The sequence below is a fragment of the Cygnus olor genome, chromosome 1 (assembly GCF_009769625.2).
Source record: "Cygnus olor isolate bCygOlo1 chromosome 1, bCygOlo1.pri.v2, whole genome shotgun sequence".
Taxonomy (NCBI): Eukaryota; Metazoa; Chordata; class Aves; order Anseriformes; family Anatidae; genus Cygnus; species Cygnus olor.
The window spans coordinates 26,821,559-26,836,361 of NC_049169.1; the positions used below are offsets into that span (position 1 = coordinate 26,821,559).

General features: G+C 48.3%; 1 protein-coding gene across 2 annotated transcripts in view; it reads right to left on the reverse strand.

Moving 5' to 3' along the window:
* ST7 (suppression of tumorigenicity 7) overlaps nt 1-14,803 on the reverse strand; it is a 146,830-nt gene that overhangs the window by 94,067 nt on the left and 37,960 nt on the right. The window contains exon 1 of one of the 2 annotated variants that reach the window (XM_040550226.1): nt 13,254-13,621. The exons of the other annotated variant lie outside the window; for it this stretch is intronic. Within the exon in view, the coding sequence (XP_040406160.1) occupies nt 13,254-13,275 (22 nt within the window). The 5' untranslated portion in view covers nt 13,276-13,621. Of the gene's footprint in view, nt 1-13,253; nt 13,622-14,803 lie in introns of those variants that run through there. 2 annotated transcript variants of the gene reach the window in all.

Consider the following 14,803-nt stretch of genomic DNA (forward strand, 5'->3'; position numbering starts at 1 on the left):
GGTTTTAGCAGCTTTCTTATCTTTCTTACCTTTCCAAGGGTTCTATCAGAAAAAAAATCTTTTAGTTTCAAAACAGATTTCTGTCCACTTTGCCACTACTCAATGCCTATCCATTAACTGAAAACAAGTGGGGAGCTTTTGTCTACCAGTACTTTGGGCACTGACTTTCTCATGCCAAAGACCTCTCTGTTGCAGACTGAGCTTTCTAGACCTGGGCTGTCCACCAGAGACTGAAAAGTGGCGTTTACAGATTTACTGAATTAATTCAGTGTAGGTTTTTGTGCTCAGGAAACCTTATCTGGCCTGCTGTACAGGCTGCAGCAGAAAGGATGACACCAGGCTTCTTGCAGCTGAGGAAGAGGCAGAGTGTATCAACTTCCAGAGTGAAAACTAGGCTTCAAGGGAGAATCTGAAACACTGACTGCCAGTCCAGTCTTGGACGTGACCATAAAGCACATGAAGCAGCAAAATGTTCAGTGATACTTGTAGAACCATAGAATGGTTTGGGTTGGAAGGGACTTTAAAGTTCACCCAGTTCCACCCCCTTGCCGTGGGCAGGGACACCTCCCATGAGACCAGGTTGCCCAAAGCCCCATCCAGCCTGGCCTTGAGCACCTCTGGGGATGGGGCACTCACAACTTCTCTGGGCAGCCTGCCCCAGTGCCTCACCACCCTCTGAGTGAAGAATTTCTTCCTCATGTCTAATCTAAAGCTCCCCTCTTTTAGTTTAAAGCCACACCCCCTGACGCAGAGTCCCTCCCCAGCTTTCCTGCAGGCCCCCTTTAGGTACCGGAAGGCCGCTGTAAGGTCTTCCCAGAGCCTTCTCTTCTCCAGGCTGAACAACCCCAACTCCCTCAGTCTGTCTTCATAGGAGAGGTGCTCCAGCCTCTGACCATCTTTGTGGCCATCCTCTGGACTAGTATTTCCATGTCCTTCTTGTGCTGGGGGCCCCAGAGCTGAACGCAGTCCTCCGGGTGGGGTCTCCACTGTCATCTTCAGCGTAGCATTGTTTGCTGGGAAAATAGAGGAGAAAGCCTCGGCAGCTCTGCCAGTAAATCCTCAATATATATTCTGAAAATACAAGATTTTCAGAGTATAAGGAAAACTACCCAGCAGGAAAACCTCAGCAGGGCCACGCTGCTGATGCTGAAGGGGTGCATAGGCCTCCGCTCAGAAACCTGAGCTCTGACCACAGGTGCCCCCGGAGCAGCTGGGAGCTGCAGGAGATCGCCTCAACAAGCAGAGACCTCCGGCTCTTTTCTCTTAGCTACAAGACGCTAGAAGACCTATAGCAGGCAGCCGACTGAAAGGGATCTTACAGCTGAGAGGGGAGGCATCGCTAAGGAGGACACAAATGCATTTGCTGTACTTGTTCATTAGAGAAAGAAGGGAGGAAAAAAAAAGATGCAAATTAAATGGAAATGCCTCATTTTGACAGAGGCTGAAAATAACACAGCAGCACATGGGGAGGCACAGCTGGTGCTCAGGCTTATTGCTACCATCCAGGCTGAATGGCTAGCAGGATTAGGGGCAAACCAGGCTAAAACAAAGCAGCACCGGGCAGCTTCTGCTCTCCCGCGCTCCCACCCCAGTCCTGCTCTTTCTTGCTAACTACACAGCTCGCTCCCGTCCCGCTATTAATTCAGTTTAAAACGGCAGACTGCACTGATCTGTGCGCAAGGTTACAGATTGGGCTCGTGCCCATTTTGTTACAGCACAGATTGCTTCCAGTCTTGCAGCGGGAGCCATCTGGGAGGAAGAGCAAATGCTCGGCTACTTAATTGGTGCTTTCAGTAAAATAGAGCACGGTCAGGATTGACAGACCTAGAGAAAATAACAAAAGCAGCCATCGTGAAGGGAGGGAAGGAAAAAGGAGCCTGCCTACACTCCAGACTCTGAAAAGATCTGGAAATAAATAGGATTTGTGACAAACCCCTGCACAGTGCTTAGCCTCTGGTGTTGCTGCTTCTCCAGCCCAGTTTGAGAGACACTGCCCGATTTTCCCAACCCAAGCAGGAGCAGGGGGACTGGCTTCATGGCACGATTCATGGCACGTTCGTGGCATGAACAAGCTCTCGTTCACACAGCAGGCTGGTAACGCACACTACAGCAAATTGGCTATACACCTCTTTTGGATATTGGAGTAAAGGGAGACTGATATCTTGATTGGGATTTCTAAAGTGGCCTCATTTACTAAAATTACTTCAGTAGTATTTCCAGATTCTCTCAGTTTTACAATTCAGAAATGTCTCCTGATTTCTTCATGGGAATTGCAGCAGGCCTTCGTTAATGAAGGGTGGGCAGGACTGAACACCATCACACCTCTTCATACCTGCCTCCCCTACTCTTTCTCTTACTCCACCCCCCCCCCCCCCCCCCCCCGAAATATAGGTACTCCAGCTGCCTGTTTGGCAGATCAGATTTTAGCTCTCACACTTCCTAAGTCCACCTAATTTGAGAATTTCAGGATCTTCCATGTTGCAGATTCCTTCTCTCCTCTAGCTCCTCACACCTCCCATATTTTCTTGTTGCTCAAGAAAGAAGTTGACCTGGCCTCCTCCTTCAGGTTCCCAACTGTTCTGCAGCTTATTTCAGTCTCCACAGATCAGCCAATACCCAATTTTGCAACAGTTTGCATAATACATTTTGTGCTCTATTCCTGTTTTTGTAAAAATCTCAGAAGTTATTAAACCAGCTCAAGTTCAGTAATTAGATCCAGAGCAGAACATAGCTAGCAGGGTGTCTGGTATAAAGACCAGCTTTTATACCACCTTGGACAATGATTAAGTGCTGCACTGTTACAGATAATGCCTTCATAAATCTAAGAAGGCTCTTCTCACCTCATGCTCTCAGAATGGTTAATGCTCTGCCACTGTGGATCAATAAACTGTATCTGGGCCTCCCCACAAGCCAGCATTTTAGGGAAGCGTGACCATATCTGCCCGTACAGCAATTAACACCACCTAGTATCCATTTTCTTGGCGTCTCCCAAATACACAACATTAGCTTTGCAGAAACTTCACCTAAGGGCTGGCTGCATGGACACAAGATCAAAGAAAACACAGTTATCCATTTGTTATGCTTGGAAACTGTAGTTCCTCTTCGGCAGATGTGAACTTCAAACCCTTTATCAAAGGTCGTTCATGCATGTTAAGAAACCTGAGAGTATAACAAACAAGCCGATATTTCATTTGGAGTTTCTAAAAGCTACAAGAAGTGTTAGGAAAGATACTAAAAACAAAACCAAGAAACCGTGGCACCATTTTTATATAAATGTTACTTTTAAGTACTTTGACCTGTCTGCACCCACATTTTTTATGCAATATAGTTCACAGACATTCTTATTTCAGCTAAGAAAGCTTGTTTCAATTAACCTTAAACCTACACCTTGTTAACTCAATCTAGTCCTAACTGAGAATCTACATAGTTGTTTTTTTTTGTATCAGCTTAATTAACCTTGTTAAAAAAAAATCACACTTTTATTTAAATCTAAGGAAGGACAGTTACAGACAAACCTTCTAAGGGATCACCTACAATTTCTGAGAAGAGTAATCACAGAGAAGACTGATCACATCAATCACCCTAAGCTCTTAAGAGCCCAGCACAAAGGTTCTTGACACCCATTTAGGACAAGTCTTTCATTGCTCGATACCATATTGATGCGGCGCCCCAAAGAAAAGGGGGCCAGCAGCAAATGGACAGTGCTGAGATGTGACTACAGTGACTCCGACCATACGCCAACTGCTGCTGTTGGCTTATTTTTGGACATTAGCCTCCTGCACTAACTGGTGCGAAATCACTTCCAGAGAAGCAATCAGATATAACTTCGATCCCTGAAGGCCATGCTTGGCCTTGGGCTCAGGTATGAGGCCCTGGAAAAAAGCAAGTTTATAAAGAAAAAGGAAGCCAACTCTACTTTCACTCGTCACTAGCACTCCATTCTCCTTGCAAAGAATGAAAGCAAATGCCATGCTGGAAAATAAGTGATTTTATTATGGTGATTTTTTATTATGGTGAATTATGCTGATTCTTTGAAAGTGTTCTAAACTATTTCTTGTAACAGAATTGCCATATCATGGTTATCTCATTCAGCTATTATTTTATAGTTTAGTGTCTCAGATTGCTGATAAGAAGTTTATTTTCATTAAATACCAGTCTGAATATATCCACCAAAAACTTTTACTATTATTTGACTGGTCATCCTCATTTTCTTCTTCTAAATCATTTAATCTGACCAATTCTGTGAGTTGGGATGCTAGAACACAGAAGCACGGCCCAATAATTATTTCCTAGCAAAATAATTATTTTGCTAGGTACTTCTAGACTGAACTGACGTAAAGACAGGACTACTGGCCAGCTTTTAGCCAACTTCATAAAAACAAACAAATGAACACTCGAAGCAATCAATAAGCTCTAGCAGCTGATTTTCAGAGATGAAGTTCTCATTTCTGGAAGGCAGCCTGGCAGCATGCCCCCCCTCTTCCTCTGCACAGGGCAGCACAGCCTTGCCCGTGCCACCCCCGAGATACCTCCAGCCCTCTCCTGTCGCTCTGACTGCAGTGCTGCTGGAGATGTGAGGCTACTTCAGCTTCCAGGCACATTTAGACTTCTGGCTCCACATAGATGGGAACAACGAGAGTAGCTACCTGCCGCTGGGCTGCTATGGGACTGGGTTTCCAGTTCCTGGAGAGAAGCAGTGAGATCACGGCTTCATATCAGCAGTCGCAGACTGTGTGGGGAGATGGTTTCAGGCTCTCATGCAGACTTCTGAAAAAATAATATTCTGAAATAACTGAAAATGAGTAGGTACCGTTAGGCTGCGCCTCGCTCTGCAGGGATGGTGGCCGTGCTGACAGGCCTGCTTCCAGACGCACGTTGCTTTGTTCCCCAGGGAAGCGTTCGTGTTTGAGGGGACACTATTAAGCATGGCAAGTCCCAACGTGCGCCTTTTCTTCTCGTCTATTTACGTAGTTCTGTGTGGCTGTATATACACTCTTTATTTTATGGAGGAAATAACCAAACGTCACTACAGACACACAAACCGGGCCCAGCCTAGCTAAATGCCAGACACGTAGCTCAGCGAACTCCTGCAGCACAGGGCACTGAATCCACAGCTTCGTTCATCGCTGAAAAGCAGCCGGGACCCACAGAGACAGTAAGGCATTAGCAGACATGCAGTGCCCCCAGATGACCAACCTAACGTCTCTTTGCATTGAGAGGTGTCACTGCGGGCTGTGACTTGCAATGCCCACAGCGAGAACACCTGCTGTGGCGTGCAGGTGTACCCGAGCACAGCAAGAACCCCAAATACTTATACCTACAAAGATAACTCTAGAAAAATGTCTAGTGTGAAGGCCTTTGGAAACCCGTTCTTTCTGGCACCCCTCTCTGCATGGACAGATCGGCAGTGCTTTATCCTGGGTACGCAATTAAATCTCCTGGTCATTGTAGCTCTTGTATCCTTACAGGCTAGGGCAAAACCCACTAGTCCCATGACAGCATGGCAACTGTACATCTGTAAGGATGATAAGCTGTAAACTGTAAAGATGGTGCTATCTGTGTCTTATTTGATGCACTTGAGGATTCCTTCATCCCAGAGCCATCTCCTTGTGCAGTCATTACATTCATGAAGCCTCAGAACGAAATCACTGGTAAGTCAGAGATCTTGCAGGGATATGTTCCCGCTTGTACTGCTACAGAAACCATTCTGCTGCTGTTAAAAAGGGACACCGTATCCCCCTGTATAATCTGAATGCACGAGGCCTCTCACATTTGGGTGGTTTCCTGGGGGAACTTCCACTCTTGAATAAGACGTTTACAGCTCATATCTTGCTGCTTTTGTATCTGTCTGCTCATTTCCACCATTCGGAGCTTTTTTCCATCCATCTGCGCAGGCAGCCTGATTATCACCCTCTTCGCTCTGCACATAATAATAACAGCTTATCTGCAGTTATCGCTGCGGACCACGCAAGCAGAGAATAACCAGGCTGATATATGCTGCCGAGCTACAGGAACACCTTCCCCGGCTTACTTAACCCTCTCGCAGACCTCCACCTCCGCTCACTGCCTGTAAAATTTCTAGGGCTTTTTAGCTGAAGTGTTTGGTTTTGTTTCCCTCTGGACAACAAAGAACAGCATGGGATCTTCCCACATGACTCGACACGTTTCTTTGCCCAATAATTCTGTATTTCTGATGTATTCTCTTTGATAATCTACATCGAAGCTTGAATGTATTTTAGCATCCATCTGCTGATTTGAGTGACTGTTTATTACTTCTGTGCAAATACAGCGGCACAGTTTACTACCACTGAGAGACAGCCTTGGGTACCTTGCTAATGCCAGTAATGAAGGCAGCTAAATGTAATGAAGGCAATGAAATATTTCTTTCTGTCATGCTTCAGTATTACTCATTACAACACCTTTTTGTTTGTTTGTTTTACATTTGCGACCAGCAGCTTTTTCCTCGTGCTAAGCTGGTTGAGAATCAGTGTGACTCATGGTAAGTATCGGCAAGCCAGGGATTTCTGCAGTTCGGGTTCTGCTTGGCACGCTGTCTCCTTACAGCATTTTCCCTGTTCTTGCAGCAGTGATCTTAGAGATAGATTCAGCTGCCATTTCCCATGCTCCGTGGAGCTGTAATACATGCCCTTCTCCTTGTAATTCTCTTTCTAGTGGTGTCCTCATCATATGATCCCTTGTTACTTTTAAAAAATGCAGCAAATATGTAAAGTGAAGAATATGTGATCCCCTTTTTCTACTGCCATCTGTAACTGAGTACGTTTTCCTTTTGCTGCACTTGCATAAGACCATACCCTCTTAGAAGTCCTCGACGCACCACAGGACAGGTACTTCCACGTTCAGATGAGTACAGCAGGAAATCCACACTCGCAGCAGCTTTCCAAGACTCAGTCCTCGCAACAAAATCTAAATTTGCTGGCACGATGACATGCATGAAATCATATTCTCATTCTAGATGCAAAATCACTGGGCTAACGATGGCATGTTAAACATGAGAGGAGAGGCAAAGGGAGACGGACAATCTTTCCACTGGCATCTTCAAAACCTTCTCAGGGCATCTTAAGCTACAGACCTTTTGAGCACAAGTCATATTCTTCCAGAGCTCATTCCCACTACTCTCCTATCCTTGTTCCCTGTTCCATCAATCCTTTATAAAAGCTATTTAAGGGTTATACAAATGGGAAAAGTCCCCACTGTAACTACATAATTCCTCCGAAAAGCTCACCAGTTTTGTACAGCTTCATTCTGTGCTCCTCCTTTAGGCTGAACCACTGTCTGGCACACTTTGAGGGTCACCTCAGCATCCTTCATTTCAGTGCACTGAGGAAAGATCGTCCCAGCCACTGGATTTCTTGAAGGAGGTCATATATATCTGACTTTAATTTTGTACCACTGCCTTCGAGTCCCACAAGAATTTCCCTTCTAATTCCCATGTACTGATCAAAACACTTGATATACTTCAAGATGTCGATTCAAGATGAATCCACAAAGAGTCTTAGGACTCCTAAAATACTTTCCACATAATGCTGGGAAGCAATGGCACATTTCTTGGTCTAGATATAACATGGGTCCACTCACATTCCTGGTTTCTGAGCATCATAATTTCATCTCTTAGCATAAGCTCCTCCTTGGTCAAACACAGCAAAGCCAGCCAATTTTCCACTGAGCTACACTGGATTCTGAGTAGCAAGTGTTTTTCTCTGTAGTTTTACAGCTTAATTCCCTATTACGGAGGCTCAGTGCCCTATCCTTTGCAATAAGGAACATAATGGCATTTCTAAGGTTCTTTCAGCTCTTGTTACAGATAGCCACCTTCATAGGAAAGGTTCTAACCAGAGGCGTACCAGTGTTTCAGTTGTTTGTACCAGTGTTTCACCAAAGAGGAAAGACACCTGCTCCTCCTGAAACTTGCAATACTCTGTCTCCCTGAATCTCCAGTGCTCTTTTCATAGCACTTCCTAGACCTTTTCCTGGTGCTTCAGTGATGAGCAGGCTCTTCTAGTTAAGATGAAAACAAAGGGCTTAATTGTTCTGCAAGTCATTTTTTTTAGCTGGGCATTGACACTAATTACCCCCCAAATACATAAAACGCCAGTGCTTCTACACCAGCTCAAATTATAGGCCATCGTCCCCTCTGCATGTACTGTACTTCCAGTCTGGGTCATGTGGCCCGAAGGCCACAATAACCTTTTCAACTGTCCTTGGGCTTAAAGATTTATCCCTGTTTCTGGTTCTGTAAATCAAACCGGTCAAAGTTGAAGCTTGTTTTGATCTCCCATCATTTTGCAAACAAGCAGATGGACTGAGCTGGTATCTGTCTTTGGATGTAGGCTGGAAGTCGGTCCTGCTTTGAAGGAGGTGCTGGTCCCTTCAACACAAATTCTTCTGTGATTTTTGCCTTTAATTTGAAAAATCTTTTGTCACTTTTAACCAATCAAGGGCCTCTCTACTGATTACAGCTTATGATTTTAGTTATGGCAAGGATCGACTGTAATTAAACAATCTGGAGAAGAAAAAAAAAAAGGGGAGGGGGGTGTACCTTCAGATTTCTTCCCTGGTGCAGAAATTCACGTGCTAACTGCACTGGAGATAAGACTTGCGTTCAGTAACTTTCCATCAGAGCCTTGCAACCTCCAAACCAATGGGACAGGAAAGGGGACTGAGGGCTACAAGAGCCAGATGGTCTGAGACTGTCAGGTACACGAGTCAAATCCAGCCCGCAAGATGTCTCCATTCACCCCAGCACTTTTCTTTGGGAAGGAAGAAAGGGCAATGCACACCTAAACTTTCCAAACAGCTGCATGCTTGAAAACAGCTCTATGCAGTGAATTCAAACTGCCATTAGCTCCCTCGTGGGTCGGGTTGGTGAGAAGAGGCAGGCACACTGGCCCAGGACGGCAGCACCCACCCCCACCGTTCCATGAAGCTGTGGAGCTGGGTTCTGGGCATCCCACCTTTTAATGAATGGAGGACATCACCTTTCGTCCAGCACTTGGCCATCCACTTCACAGAGATTGTCTCTTTTGAGCTAGTAGAAATTGCTCTTAATATCCAGCACTGCGGTCTCTCATTTCTCAGTGTTGATGGCTGCTCTTATGCAGGGTTTTACAGGACTGCTCTCCTGATGCTATAAAATCAATTATCTCGGTGCGACCGTTCCCTGTTAATGCATCCTGGCTGGGAGTTTGGAAAAAGAATAAAAAAGCCCAGTGACGAAAGCACTTTGTGAAAAGACGGACTAGAAGACAGTGCAAGCGGGCAGGGTTTCCATTTCCCTACAGAGATCACAGAACCACAGCACGGCTGAGGTTGACAGGGACCTCTGGAGGTCACCCAGTCCAACCCCCTGCCCAAGCAGGGACACCCAGAGCTGGCTGCCAAGGACCACGTCCGGGTGGCATTTGAAGATCTCCAAGGAGGAGACTCCACGACCTCTCTGGGCAGCCTGTGCCAGTGCTCAGTCACCCACACATCCAGAAGTGCTTCCCGGTGTTCAGAGGGAACCTCCTGTGTGCCAGTTTGTGCCCATTGCCTCTTGTCCTGGCACTGGGCACCAGAGAAAAGAGCTTGGCTCCATCCGCTTTGTACCCTCCCCCAAGGTATTTATAGACACTGATGAGATCCCCCTGAGCCTTCTCCCCCCCAGGCTGACCAGCTCCAGCTCTCTGAGCCTCTTACTACTCGAGAGGTGCTTCCACCCCCTGATCACCTTGGTGGCCCTCCCACGGTCTCTTTTCAGCCTGTTCTCTGCAGCCCCCACCCGCCCGCCTCTCCATGGAGCGCGGCCTCCAGCACCACACTCCTCGTGTGCCCTTCAGTTTGGCGTTTCTCCTGCCCTTGGCCAGCTCTCCTGTCCTCTCCGCTTGTCCTAGCGGACCTGCTGAGCTACCAGGCAGGCAACCACGACGAGCATCTCCTCGAACAGACCAGACCAGACAAACCTTCCCCTCTAACCTTCACAGGTTAGCATTGCTGCTAGGTTAAAATACTACAGCAGGAGCAAACCCAGCAGCATGAAAACATCACTTCGGTCTCTCACAGCGCACTTGCAGCCTTCCAGCAGCGCTGGGGCGTGTAATTCCCTCCCCGCAGCCTCCCGCTGAGTTATTCTGTCTGCGCTACCTGAAGCACACGCGGTGCAAATCCTCGGGCAGGCATGAAACCAGCTCTTCGAGCACCTCTTTGCTGGCTCTGTGGGCTCCAAACCGCACCCTGCCAAGCTCCTTGGCATCACAGGGAGAGATTTCACAGAGCTGCATCGCCCCAACCTCCCCCGGGACTGCCGAGCCCCACCAGATGTGCTTCCTCTCCCATGTCAGTTTAATTTGTGCCTGTGGTGTCTCTCACATAGGCCTACAAGTGGGAGTCAGACAAGGGAGGTGTGCTGGCCCTGGGGGTTGTTACCCTCTTCTCCCTGGCCTCCTTCTCTCAGGGCCCAGCTCTTCCCAGCCCAACGCCCCGCCACGTTGTTCGTGCTCCCCAGGCTTGGTGGAGCGCTGACACAGTGCCACAACATTTCCTGTTCAAAAGAGATCTCACTCTCAACTCGATTTTAATCAGAGTTTTCCCTTCTACAGACTCTGAAACGACCTGGGCAAGCGGATCCACCTGTCAGGTCAGCGGGAGAGGCGGCACGGGTGGCCAGCTCGGGCCCTGCCACATGCCCGGCACCTCACGGGGTGGAGGCGGATAAGAACAGAGGCACTGAGGATGAACGACCTCCACCCCGCGTGCCTCCCGTGGGGCTCATCGAGAGGGCACGTGATCGATGGAAAAGACTGAGCACGACCGCGCAGGAGCTACCACACCACAGCCCGGCTCCCTGCACGGACATTTTCCTTCGCTCTTTCCCAGCTCGCAGCGTGCCGCAGGGTTAGCATCTGCTTGTACATCGCGTCCCGGCTTCCCCTGTCACGTCGGCGCTGCCCCGTGTTTGTCTTTCCCAGCGGCCAGGAAGAGATAAGCACACGTCTGTGTCTCTGCACTGCCCTCGCACTATCTCCCGCCGCCCTCCTCGCTGCCGTTAAAAGGAAAAAGCAAAAACAGAGTTGCTGAGGGGGAGCGTGTTTGGCCTTTAAAGTATTTGTGTTAATGAGTGACAGAATAAAGGATCTAAACCGGGATCTGCTCCACATTGAAGCTGAAGGATGAAGCGATGGTTTTCCTTGCTTGTTGTTTGGTTTTGGTTTTTAATCAGAGAAAAAGAGTACGGAAATGTGAAAGCCTCAGCTCCTAAATGCTAAGTGTAACCAGCAGGATGAAGAGGCCGTAATCTGCTCATTTCATGCTTTTTGGGCAGCTGCAGCAATGGCTTCTGTAGCGTTTTCAAGGACCAGATGAGGCTGACTTTTATTAATTTACTTCAGCATTATGCAGGTCTGCCCAGTGGACCCAGCACGGCGCTGGCAGGACAGAAATGTTAACCCTCACATGGCCGCACCTGCCGCTCGACAGCTCAGCAATATGAAGGCAGGAGCAGAGGGGAGGCCAAAAAGCCCTCATTTTGACTCTGTTTTGCCCAAATTAGTTCCCATTCAATTCTCTTTCTCTGAAAGCAAACCCTCTGGTTCCTGGCATGGCAGCAGTGCTGGGCGTGCAGCCTGCCCCAGCCAGAGCACCCGCTCGTGCTGTACGTAAATCCTTCTGAGGGTAAATAAACGCTGCTGGACCCTCCTGGGGAGCTGTAGGGGATGTTACAGCAGCTCCCACCTCGCTTTTCTAAATTCACTTAGGTGGGAGCCATGGAAACAGAAGAAGCCCCAGCTGTTGTCGGTACCAACCAGTCAGCACGGGGGCGGCTGCACCTCCGAGCCCAAGGTGCCAGCACGCCATTTATCGGTGCACTTGGCCATGCGGGAGGGGAGCCGGGAAATGAACACCGACCGCTTTCGGCTTCCCACGCCTGCAGCAGGCAGTGCCCGCAGGAGGGCAGGTGCAGGGCTGATTTTATCTCACAGCGTGCTAACAAGCACTTTGCACGGGCACACACCCAGACGCACACGCAGGCTGCTCATAAATTTGGCCGCGGCACCAGCTGCAAACACCACACCGGGCACTTCTGCTCGTATTCTGCCGACCGAGGGCTTCGAAGGGGTTTGCAGCAACGCGTGAGAGACGATTCTCAGAACAAAAGCAACCCCGGAGCAAATTTTGCTTCCATTCTGCCTGACCTTGGCTGGGCTTTGTGCAGGAGGAGATGGGGAGCTGCAGCCCAGCACGGGGAGCGGTCACCCCTCGGGGAGCAGGCTGTGACAGGCGGCAGGAGGTGATCCCGAGGTGTCCCCGGGCTCCCACCGCTGCTCAGCAGCAGCCGAGCTGCAGAACGGGTCCCAGACCCACGGTGCGGGGCCGTGCCGCCACCCTGCCTGCTGTAACGCTGGGAGCAAGCCGCTGCTTCGCATTCGGCTCAGAAACGCTTGCAGCCCGCAGTGTTATTTCTGCAAAAAGCAAACGTTTGGTGTTTTCCAGTCGGCAGATAATCACCGGATAAGGCAGGTTGCCCCATACAGCTGCACCAAAAACAGCATTTATACAAAAACGCTGTCTTCATCCTCGAGCAGCTTAGCCAGGAGCTAATTGCTGTTCCCGTTGAAGCAAAACCTGCCTGCTTCCCATGGCGTGTGCCTACATTGCTTCTATACAGCAGGCTCAGCTAAGGTCCTCCAGCACAAAGACCAGGAAGAAGCCAATAAACAATGCTGTTATTTTGGATTTTTCACCCATTTAGAAATTGAGAAATACTCCCAATATTTAAAATTTGACTTAACTCATTTAATTCTCCAGCCACGGGAAGGATCCCAGGAGAGCCTCCCTTCTCCCAAAAGCAAAACCGAAGCGATCGAGATTGTTTTTCCCTTCAGATTTAACCATCCTTCCTCGGCTCTAGCCCATCTAATGCTGCAGCAATCTCATCCCCTCAGCATCTCATGTGAGCACTGCATTCATCCGCGCGGCTGCAAATACAGATCATTGACAGACGCGATCTTATCGATACCACGTCCGAGTGAAACTGCCTTTATCCCCGCATCCTTCGGCGGCCCGAACCCAGCGATGCCGGCACGGAGGATGCAGCTGCAGCCAGGAGGGAGATGCCTCCCTCCAGCACCTCTCGCCCCTTCGTAAACAGGCTGGGCACCGCAGCTCTCGGCACAGGGTACGCAAGCGCCGGATACAACAACGAGACCGCCAGCCCTGTTCAAAGAGAAAAAGGATGCAAGCGGGATGCATTTACTTACATGAAGACTCAGTGCCAAACATGGCTGGCCCCAGATGCTGCTATTTTAAAAAGGAGAGAATAAAAAAGAGAGGAAGACGGAGGGAGTGTATGAGAGCAGGGATGAGACTGCTACACAGCAGGGGTCATGAAGCCAGACAATGCACTCCAAGCTATCCAAGCTGCCAGACTCTCCTCTCCTCTCTTCTTCTCCCCTCCTCTGCTCCACGCTGCAGACAGCTTTTCCTTGCCACCAAAGGTCCTTCTTCAGGCGGCCAGAGGCAGGAGCTTCTGTTTTAAATCCAAGAGATAAGGGAAGGCTGGCGTCCCTCCCGTGATAGCGGGAGGCAGAAATAGGTAGCAGCCACCAGATACTGCAATCCCCAGCCCCTGCTCTCAGTAAGACAATAGCATAGCTCATGCATACACTGGATGACGTCAGGACACTGCAAAGACTGACTGCTGCTAACCAGAGGCTCACAGGGGGCTCGGATGGAGCACGGCGATTCAAATGGGAATTCCTTTGTCACAAAATGCAGAAGACAAAGAAGCCGACGTATATTTCCCTCCCCGATGATAACCCCCCCGGCCCCGTGCCCCATGCTTTTAATGCCAGCACTGAAATATCTGCCATGAATTTGCCCTTCTCTACTCGGCTGCACAAGATGCAAAGTGTTTCTTTGCAAACACATCATGCAGAATAAATTTCTGGGACAAATGTCCTAGTAAATGCCATTTATGGCATATTCAATAAAGAATAATCATGAGTTTCCATCACTAACTCTCTTCATTATTTTTCCCTCAAATAAAAATTAAATTCCTGGGCCAATCTACACTTCAAACATATTTTTCACGTGGCTCTGGCCAACTGTCTAATTTACTTAAATCTATTGTCAAAATACACTGTAGCAATGCTCTAACCATAATAAGTCACACATTTAAATAAAAAGAAAAATCCCAAACCACATTGATCCCACTGATAAAAAAGCACCCTAGCAACCAAAGAAATATTTTCTTTATTTTTTATTCTTTTAAACCATCTAGATTTAGCATTTCTTAGCCTCTGCAAGTGCATTTTTGAGTGCATTGGGCATATCTTTTCTGACATTCAGTAATTTCAAAACGTTAAAATGTAGAAACAAAGACCTAAGCTGATTCCTTCCAGTCCTACTGCAGACAAAAGGCATTTCCATGCCTTGTGCTGGCAAGTGCAGCGAAGCAGTAAGCTAATGTTTGGAAGCCTGCAGACATCGGGGGTCATCTATAAGAAAGGCAGTCTGGAGGGGATAAAAATTAGAAGGTTTCTAATAAATCTCCCTGAGCAAGTATCTGCAGCTACTAACATGGCAAGCGCCGATAAGCGCTGCTAGAGGCCAAGAAGAAAGGGAACACGCACAAATCCATTAGGCAAAGCACTTAAAGAAAAGCAACCCCCCATTTCTGATCTTCTGCAGATTAACTGTTACCAAACACTCCCACTGCTCTGCCTGCTAGGGGGGTTTGTGCATTTTGCGGAAGGCGCCGTGTCACTGTGGCCGGCAGGCTGGGAAATCGGGTAACGTCTAATGCTTG